The sequence below is a fragment of the Prionailurus bengalensis genome, chromosome E2 (genome assembly GCF_016509475.1).
Source record: "Prionailurus bengalensis isolate Pbe53 chromosome E2, Fcat_Pben_1.1_paternal_pri, whole genome shotgun sequence".
Taxonomy (NCBI): Eukaryota; Metazoa; Chordata; class Mammalia; order Carnivora; family Felidae; genus Prionailurus; species Prionailurus bengalensis.
The window spans coordinates 62144308-62154445 of NC_057352.1; the positions used below are offsets into that span (position 1 = coordinate 62144308).

The 10138-nt window shown below is 57.2% G+C and overlaps 1 protein-coding gene across 2 annotated transcripts; it reads right to left on the bottom strand.

The window, feature by feature from the left end:
* Positions 1-117: 117 nt before the first annotated feature.
* DBNDD1 (dysbindin domain containing 1) lies at positions 118-9956 on the bottom strand. Of its 2 annotated transcripts, none has more exons than XM_043599968.1 (4): positions 9828-9956; positions 2900-3046; positions 2398-2538; positions 118-1465 (listed from the first exon to the last, which is right to left on the bottom strand). In XM_043599968.1, exons 1-4 carry the CDS (start codon positions 9856-9858, stop codon positions 1308-1310), a joined length of 477 nt encoding a protein of 158 aa, XP_043455903.1. In that variant the 5' UTR covers positions 9859-9956; the 3' UTR covers positions 118-1307. The 2 variants fall into 2 exon arrangements, with proteins under 2 accessions (XP_043455903.1, XP_043455902.1); XM_043599967.1 differs by having other exon boundaries at positions 2900-3067.
* Positions 9957-10138: the final 182 nt, after the last annotated feature.

The window sequence follows — 10138 nt, forward strand, 5'->3', positions numbered from 1 at the left end:
AACCCCCAGTGGCTTCAGCTGGAGAAGGCCCAGCGCAGTTTTGCTGCTAGGGCAGCTCCCTTACCCTCGACACGCTCTTCTGAGCTCTGGTGTCACCTAGAAAGGAAGAGACACCGGTTGGGCCTTGGGAAGAGGTGAGATTTTAATCCCAATGTTTGTAAATAAACTCTGCGGAAGCCATAGCAGGAAGGCTAGAGATGGAGGGAAAAGACGCAGGGGGCGGGGGGGCCATGCAGCTGCCCTGACGGGGTTTGTGTTTAAGCAGACTTCTGGATGGTGCCTGGCAGACATCCTTTGAGTTGGTCCTCCTCGCGTGGAGGGAGCAGGCCTGTGTTCTCAGCGGGGGACTTGCCTTTAGCTGTGCACAGCGGGCCCAGGGCACGCCCGGGGCTTCCGTAGGAGGGCAGGTTCTCCTCCCGTAGAAACGTTTCGGTGGGAAACGGGTCAGGGCGGGTTGGCCTGGGGACCAAAAGCAGACTTACGTATTTATTTTTAAACTGTTCTTGGATTTGCTGTCGGACCAGAAGCCTCTTTCATCCCTTAGCTCATAAAAAGCAGCATTGGGAGCAGCTGAGCCTGATGCCCTTAAGTTGGGGCCTGGGGGCTGTGCGAGGGCCCCTCATATTCCCAGTCCCCCTCGGGCGTCTCTACCCCAGGCCAGGACGCCAAGCAGGGGCACGGATGCCGGACTGTGTCCCGGGCAAGGGCAGACCCCGCCCACCCACACAGTCTGAGGCGGTTGTGCCTTATTTGGTGTTACGAACCACAGAGGGTGGGCTCGGCTGTGACACGGGGACCAAGACAAGCAGGGTCTTAGGGCCTGAGGAGGGGGCCCTGGTGCCAGCAATTCTCCCTGGGTGGCAAGAAGAGGATGGGACTGAAACGAAGGTGGCGTTGTTCAGGACGGACTCCCCTACCCACACACTTGGCTGGATAGCAGAGCATCCCGCGGGCTGGAGCACGGTGTGGCCATTCCCAGACCAGAACCCTGAGGCCCTCAGGGGGTTTGCAGAGAAGCTGTCTCCGACTTAGGTTCCCCTCACCCCACACCCCCTCGGGATTCTTGTGGCAGATGAGAGCACCCCTCCTGCAGACAGAAGTTTCCAAAAGGCCTAGGCCACTCCCACCTCGTCCTCAGCCATTGTTGTCCGAGACTCAGGGACTGGGACGGAGGGGGACATAAGGCCATTGGGCTGTGCTTGTGCTGGGGCACCCCGAGAACCTGACCCAGAGCCACATGGGTGGGCAGTGTCCATGGGGTCAGTATTGTCCGGATTTGTCCTGCCTGGGCCCCGGGGCCAGCTGGCCTAGTCCTCCTTGGGCCTTTCCACGGTGAGAAATGTGTCCACAATTGCTGGTTGGCGCTCCTGGTCACCAAGTGGCTGCTTTTCTCGGTTCTGCTCGGCCCTGGTTCGCGTCCAGGAGGGGGAGCGCAGACAGCCAGACCGGGGTAGTGGGTGCAGGCCTGATGGGAACATAAGGGTCAGGTCATTCCTGCAGCTACTGGGCCGGGCCCCCGTGTGCCTCTCACACGGGGTCTGGCTGCACACTGGGGTCCCCTGGGTGTTTAGAAAACACAGATGCCAGGCCACCAGCCTTGCGGACATGGGGGTCTGGAGGCGGCATGGGCAAGGGCGTTTGTGATGTCCACAAAAAAGAGGGTCTCTGTGCAGCTGAGATCCCACCCTGGCTGTGAACCTGGCCCACAGCATCTGAGCAGTCCGTCACCCTCCCAGGGTGCAGGCTGTACAGTACAGAGCTGGAGCCTGGGCCCCCCATTCCACCCCCTGCCTGCACGAGGTGCGATCAGGGAGAGAAAACAGTCCCTGGGTCCCCATACCCCCACTGGCTGCATGGCTGTTTCTGGAGCCCTATAGGTCTTGGGTCAAGGGCAACACTTCCCCAGCAACTGAAGGGGAAACAAAGGGCTGAACTGTGGTGCCGGGGTCGATGAAGGCCACCCTGCTTGGCGTAGCCTAACTTGTGAATGATTACATTCACATTTAGTAAATTTCACTTTTTGGTGGGACTATGGCTTTGGCCTTTTGTTGGCGTTTGGAAAGGAGAATTGAGGAAAACAGGAGGGAAATTCCTTAAAGCTGGGCAAATAGACATGTAAAATGCAAAAATATTGGGATGCTTGGCTGGCTCAGTTGGAGGAGCATGCAATTCTTGACCTTGGGGTCGTGAGTTCGAGCCCTATGCTGGGGATAGAGATTACTAGAAAGAATAAAATGCCAAAGTATTGAACGAAACGGTACAGTGACAAACACTGATTTTGACACACATGTGAGCAACTGTTATTTTCCGAAATAGGGGTTTGAGGAGAGCTGTGTTTGGTCGGCTTGGGCCCCAGGACCGCCCCGCGCTGCTCACTGCGCCCCAACGCCAGCCCACCTGCTGGCGACTCGCTGGCCAGGCTCTCGTCGTCCGAGTCAGCAAAGACCTCAGCCAGCTCCTGGTCGGACATGTCTGTCAGCTCAGTGAGATCCAGGAGGTCAAAGTGCACCTCCAGGGAGGAGACGCTGCTCAGGGGCTCTGCGGGGCCGGGCAGGGGGATGGCTTGTCATGGGCGCGGTCCGTCCACCCAAGGCCCCCCATGAGCCCCAGGGAGGAAGAGCTCCGGGTGAAGCCCTGTGTGGCCAGGATAAGGCGGGGCAGACCCAGACACCCCCGTACTCCACACACTCAACCCTAAACACCTTCTGGGGTCCCCCACTTTGCAGATGGTACAGCCAAAGCCCACAGAGCCGGAGCTGTGAGAGCTCAGCACCACCACCACTGCCACCCTGGATACACCTGGGGCACTGTTTGGACAGGATGGGGACCTCCTGCCCTCCAATTCCCAGGGGTTCATGGTCCCCGTGGGACACACGCTGGGCAGGTCAGCTGTACTTACGCCGCCTCTCTGTGACCTGCAGGAGCCCCGGTGCTGGTATCGGGATGCCCACCTCCTCCTCGGCCGTGGGCGAGTGGCAGCTGTCTCCTGTCCCATGGGCCAGGGTGCCCAGGGCTGCCTGTGGCACCTCAGCCTCCTTAACCATTTCTGCAACAAAGATGGTGTTACCTGGGAGGAGAGATGGGGGCGGGGAAGACCTGGGTGTTTGGTTCACTGAGCCCCCCCTTTGATGCCCCGGGCGGTGAGCAGGGTAGCCTCGGGTAGCCTTGGGCCCGGATGCCAGACGAGGGCCACTGGGTAGTGGCCTCCTGTGGATGGGGAAGGGGGTGTCCAACAGCGTCCTCTGTCTCTACTCTTAAGTCCAACCAAGGGTGCAGTGGTCTCTCTAGCATTTCCTTGCCTTTTGGGTCCCTTTGACCCAGAATGGCCCCTGCTGGCCTGCCTGCCCTCTGTGGATTGACTTTTAAAGTCCTATGCTGTTGTGTTTGAATGCTGAATAACGCATTTTCATAGTAAGAGACTGAGGAGTGTTCCTCCAGGTTTGCAGGGTTTTTTTTTTTCTTTTTTTTGAAAGATGTAATTACTCGTGTTTTGCATTTGATGATTTTCTCAGATGAGAGCAGGAGGCCCTGTGGGCAGTCTGCTTGGTAGAGGCTGAGCCGCTCAGAGATGGGGTCCCTGCCCCCAAGGAAGCACCAACTGCACCCTTCCGTTCCTCGGCCCAACACCTTGTCTTCTCAGCTCACGTCCCTCCATCCGTACCTCCTACCAGCCTCTCCAAAATGTTCCAGAACCCACCCATCTCCCCCTCCTGCTGCCTGACCTTGTCACTCCCTGAACTCAGCCAGAGGACCTGTGAGGCACGTCCCTTGAGGCAGCTGGACCCCTTGGTTCCTCCGTGTCCCTACTGTGGCCCCCAAAAGAGTGAACAAATGCCTCCTGACTCCCCTCAGCAGTGCTCTGCAATGCCCCAGCGTCCATGCCTGTCCCACGGGGTCAACATTGAGAGCTGGGTGTGCGCGAAGCTACAGGAGCATCTGCCTTGAGTGTTGCATCTAGGAGGGTCCAGTCGGGCCCCCACTGCCAACAGCTGCCTGTTAGGGGTGGGCCTGTCCCCCCCCAACAGGGTGGTCAGCAGCCTGGATGCCGCCCAGCAGGTCCTGTGGGTCTCAAGGGTTTCCAGCTGAGTGGGAAGATAATGCCATCCATTCACAGCTGTAGGGCTCTCTGGGTAACACCTTGGCCTCCTCTTGGAGGGTACCACTGTTCCTGGGAAGTATAGCTGAGGGGAGATGGGACTGAGCCCTGCCCATGCTGTGTCATCACATGGGGCTTGGAGCTGGATAGGGGCTCAGGGGATCTGGCTTCCAGCTCTCTGACACATTTGGATTGTGGCTTTGGAATATCCTTGGAGGATACAGTTACACCCACCAGTGTCCTGGCCCTCCCAGCCCAGCAAGGACACCTTCCCAGCAAGATGGCACAAGAGATGTGATTCAGACCCTGCTCTGAGCTGGGGTCAGCAGGGACACCTGTCTTGAACCTCCGACCAGCCATCTGAGAATCCCTGTCGAGAATCCTCAAGGAGCCTTTACTCCATGGGACACTGCTTTGTTTCCTTGAGGTGGGGACTACAGAACCCCAGTCCCTCTCTCTGAGGGTGTGAGTATCCATGGGCTCACATCACGCTGGTGTGTGTTGTCGTAATTCTGAGACACTTCTATACCCATGGCCCATGGTGACGGGTGAGGCAGGGGGACACAGCAGGGGATGCACATCACACAGATGTCATCAGGACCTTGGCTGCTACTCTGAGTGAGCTGGGAGAAGCCGCCGAAGGGTTTTGAGCTGAGTAGGATGACATCTACCTCCATTTATGTGAGATGCAGGCCAGGTGGGAAGGATGAAGTCCATAGGTGCTGAGATAGTATAAGGTGGGGGACGAGCATCATTACAGATGCTGGGGTCCAGGGGTCTCGGACAGCCTAGCCTGTTGTGCTGACTGTAAGAAGCACATTTTGACAAATTTCAATATCTCTGAAATAACAAAGCATCTGCGGTCGATGGTATCATGGAGCCAACAGAAAATGGTAGCCCTGAATGTTTCAAAGTCATCAGGTGTCTAGTTTTTTATTCCTTTCCATGTCTCTTGGCAGTTGGGGTGGTCTGTACTCTGTAAACCCTGGTCCTTGGCCTGTGTCAAAGCTGTGGGGGGATGAAAATGCAGAAGATGCAACTTCTGCCATAAAGGACACTCACTGATCTTTTGTCGGGAAGAATGTCATGGAGATTAAGAGTCAATGTGCCAGGGCAGAAGAGGCCAGGGACAGAGAAGGTTCTGGGCCCCTCAGAAGGAGCAGGATTGACCTTGGCATGTAGAGTGGTATAGCCATTGTGGAAAACCATCTAGTGGTTCCTCAAACGATTTTGGAGTCACCACATGACCCCGAAGTCCCCTTCCTATGCTTATAACCACGATCACTGAAAGCACACATCCACACAAACACTTGCACACGAATGTTCGCTGAAGTATGACAGTGGTCAGACGTGGCGTCAAGCCCAGATGTCCATCAACGGATGATGTGTGTCCATCCACACCATGGGATGTTACTCAGCCACAAGAACCATAAGAAGCCATAAGAAGGGAAGCACCGATATAGGCTCAACATGCATGAACCTCAGAAACATGGTAAGTGCGAGAAGCCGGTCACAAAAGGCCATGCGCTGTGGTAACGTTTATATGAAATGTCCAGAACAGGCAAATCCATAAAGGGTAGAAAAGTGGATTAGTCAGTCGGTGTAGCATCTGACTCTTGATTTTGGCACTGGTCATGGTCTCACAGTTCTTGAGTTCGAGCTCCTGACTGGGCTCTGCACTGACAGTGTGCAGCCTGCTTGGAATTCTCTTTCTCCTCTCTCTCTGCCTCTCAAAATAAATAAACATTAAAAACAAAAAGTGTTTTTTTTTTTTAACATTTATTTTTGAGACAGAGAGAGACAGAGCATGAACGGGGGAGGGTCAGAGAGAGAGGGAGACACAGAATCTGAAACAGGCTCCAGGCTCTGAGCTGTCAGCACAAAGCCCGATGCGGGGCTCGAACTCACGGACCGCGAGATCATGACCTGAGCCGAAGTCAGCTGCTTAACCGATTGAGCCACCCAGGCGCCCCAAAAACAAAAAGTTTTAAAAATAAAAAGAGTAGATTAGAAAAGACATAGAAAGTAGGTGGTGGTTTCCAGGAGCTGGGGTGTGTGTGGAATGGGGAAAGAACTAATGGGTATGGGATTGCTTTTCGAATTGATGAAAAAATTTACACACACACACACACACACACGTATGGATGTATATTTTAGCTTATTTATTTTGAGAGGAGAAGCACAAGCAGGGGAGGGGCAGAGAGAGAGGAGAGAGCGAGAATCCTAAGCAGGCTCTGCACTGCCAGGGCAGAGTTTGATGCGGGGCTCAAACTCATGAACTGTGATATCATGACACCATCATGACTGAAGCTGAAGTTGGACACTTAAGCCACTGAGCCACCTAGGCCCCACCCCCACCCCACCCAGTTGATGAAAATATTCTAAAATTAGATGGTGGTGGTGGTTGCACAACATTGTGAATACGCTAAAAGCACAGAACTGTATGCTTTAAAAGCATGAATTTTATGATATGTGAATTATACCTCAAAAGAAATCCTCAGGGGTGTCTGGCTGGCTCGGTAAGTAGAGCATAGGACTCTTGGTCTCGGGGTTGTGAGTTCGAGCCCCACTTTGGGTGCAGAGATTACTTAAAATCTTAAAAAAAAAAAAAAAAGAAAAAAGAAAATCCTCAGTGGAAACAGCTTGATTTTGGCTGGAATTGAAGGGCAAATCCAGGAGGACTCAAGACATCCACTAACCATTGCTGTGCACCTACTACGCACCAGGCATCAGGCTCAGAGCCTGAGAGTAGGTAAGAGAAGTGTGACCTCCAGCACCTAGGTTTGGTCCTGGCACACAGTAGGTCCACCATAAATGTTTGTTGAATGCACGAGCCAGCCCAACACCCAACCGCATAGTTACTAGGCGGCTGTGCTAGGAATCACCTCTCCATGGATGAGACCCACAGCTCTTCCAGGGTATGAGACAGGAGTGAAAAGCAGGCACGGGGCAGGTGTGCTTGACAGCCAGGCTCAGCAGCCCCTGGGTCACCTGGGGCCAGGGGGTGGGGTAGCAACACTGTGATTCTCAGCTCAGCACAGCCCCCATTAAGCCCCTGCAGGGCCACTGGTGCGCTGCCCTGCCCTGTGCAGACAGGGAACCAGTGCCCCATGGGGACCGCAGTTGGGTTACCACAGTCCTGCCCCCCAGCACTGGTGGCTGATGTGAGTGGATGGATATGATAGGGTTACCTTGTGCCATGTGGCTGACCTATTTTCCGGCACATTTGTGTGAGCACTTGGCCCAAATTTCAAGTTCCCTGCTGCGTGCCCTGGGCCTCGCCCTAAGCACTGAGGAGGTGCACTGCACGAACAGTTGAACAAATTAATGAAGTGAATGAATGAATATATATGACACAATTGCAGTGGGGAGGGAGAGATGGTCACAGAGGTGGGGGGCACTCACACCCCATTTCCCCAGCCCCTTGTCCTTGGACTTTGAGGATGCTGGGTGGGCCTTGCCAAGGCTCAACCTCTGCGGTGCAGGGCCACGGCCTCTCCCTGTGGCTGTTCAGACAGACTTGGAGTCCGGTGGGCCACAACCTTGGTTTTCCCCAGCTGGGGCCCTTCAAGAAGTGCACCGCCTCCCTTCTCATTTCCATGTCTGCACACTTGGGTGTGAAGACATTATTGTTGGGATGCCTGGGAGGTTTAGTCGGTTAAGCGTCTGAGCTGGTTTCTGCTCAGGTCGTGATCTCACGGTTTGTGAGTTTGAGCCCCACGTCAGGCTCTGTGTTGACAGCGTGGAGCCTGCTGGGGATTCTCCCCCCCCCGCCCCCATCCCCGCCGCTTCTCCCTCTCTCTCGGCTTCTCCCCCACTCACGCTCTCTCTCAAACATTAAAAAAAGAAATCATTGTTAACTTGTTTAGATGCAAAAGTGGGCTTTTCCTTATGCTCTGTGAAGACCTGACCTTTTAGAGATACTTTCAGATGAAATAGTGTGTCTAGATTGGCTACGAATTACTACTGAAGGGAGGATGCTGGTGGTCTGGTAGAGCAGGCTGGGAAGTGGCACACAGAGCTCTACTGCACCGTTCTACTTATTTGTGTGTCCCACATGCTCCAAAATAAAGTTTCCAAAAGTCAGTGAGCTGAGAGAATGACAGAGCCACCCATATGTGACCTCATGAGATCCCACAGAATGGAGATCACCAGGCCACTGTGTAGGCAGGAAATGGCTACCAGGTAACAAGAGTTATGAGCCCCGTCAGTGTGGCCCCGTCTGCCCCTGCCGTGTTCCCACCGCTGCTCCTGCACAGGGTGGGCACCTGATAAATACATGTTTGTGCACTCAGTAAGTGAGAGTCGGAAACTGAAATCATAAAGCCCCTCTCCCGACCAAACACCTTCCCTCCTGACCTCACTCAGGGCTCCCGCGGCCCTGCAGGGAAGTGAACCTGTCCCCACCGACAGAAGTGGGCATGAAAACTGAAGGCCAGGCTGCTTTCCCCCCATCTCCCGGTTCTGTGCTCCCCAGCCCTCACCTTTCCCTTCACATCCCCTCAAAGCTGCCACGGGGAAGTCCTGGGGTTCTGGGACTGTCAATAGCAAGAAAAAGGTGGATCCCTTCCACAAAAGACAAGACAAAGAAAACCCACACGCACCAGCTCTGGGTGTGTCTGGTGGTGCTCGCAGGGAGGGTGACAAGGTCCTCCAGACAGTTGTCTGGGACGCACCTGCCCAACTCAGACTGCAGACACAGCAGTGGGTGGGCCCATTGCTTCAGGACACCCCTCGGGGCCATCCCTTTGGGCTCCAGATGAGGTCGCTGATGTGGCTGGTGTCCCTCCACAGGTCCCTGTGCGGTCAAGAGTGGCTCCCTGGGATGGGACCTCCAGGAAGCCCATGATGCATCTGGGGCCTGGCCAGGCCGGTGGAGGCGCTGATGGCGCCCAAACACCCTTCCTGAAAGGACTCTGAAATGGGGTTCCTAGAGTTTTCCTCTCATCACCAGCTGCCACCCTGCCTGGGCCAGACTCCAAGAGGGGAGACCTTGGTAGAATCTCAAACGCCAGAGTCACCGGGAGCTGACAGAGGCTTCCAGGAGGTCTCTGTGCACACCTGCCCTCCCAGATGTGAGCGCCCTGTGCCTCACCCAGGCCGACAACCCCGGCTAGCCTGGAGGCAGGCGCCCCGAAGGCCCTGCCGGGTGCGCTGCCCCCCCCCTCCCCCCATCCACCCAGGGCCTGTCCAAGCGCGGTGCCCTGCAGGATCCCAGAGGCGGCTTCCCTGCCCCAGCGCCCGGTGAATAGCGACTTGGGCGAACAAAGCAGATGCGCGGCCCAGGAGGGCAGCGTCGACCCCACGCCTCGCCGACCCGGACCCCAAACCACGGCCCAGACACGCCCCATGCCCAGACACCCAGAACCCCGGCTCTGCTGGGATGGGGTTCGGCACGAAACTCTGGGCCAACCACCCAGGAGCGCGCCTGGCGGCTGCCGGGGCCTGAAGCTCAGAAGACAAGGGGGCGGGGACGCGGTGTGTGCGCCCCCCGCCTAGCGCGGGGGCCGTTCCCGGGAGATGCCCCCGGCGTGGCTTCCCCGGCGGCAGGCCAGGCTTCCACCCGCTCCGGCCAGGCTCGACTCGGAGCTACCGGTGGGTGTTTGCGGCCCCCGGGAGCGGCCGATGAGTGGGCCCTGGGCCGGGGGAGGTGGGGGGGGGGGGGACGGGGCTATGCTGGCTGCGGGGAAGGAGAAGCTCGGGGACTTCTAGGGACTGGGGCCACACTCACCTCCGGGGCCGGCGCCCTCCGGGGGCTCCATGCGGCCAGCGGGGTCTGGGAGGGGCGCGGGCGGCGTCGGCGTCACCCGGCCCGGGCGCCCCTGCAGCTGCGGCGGCGACGCGGCCCCAGCTCCCGGCGCAGCGCATCGGGGCAGCAGCCGGGGGGCCGCGGCGGCGGGGAGGAGCCCGCGGGGCGGGGCGCGCAGCTGCTCCGGGGCCCGGGTTCCCCCTAGCATCCTCCCCCCGAGCCCCGCAGCACAGGTGCGGCCCCGCCCGGCCCCGCGCGCGCCCCCTGCCGGTCCCGGGCCCTGCGGACCGTGT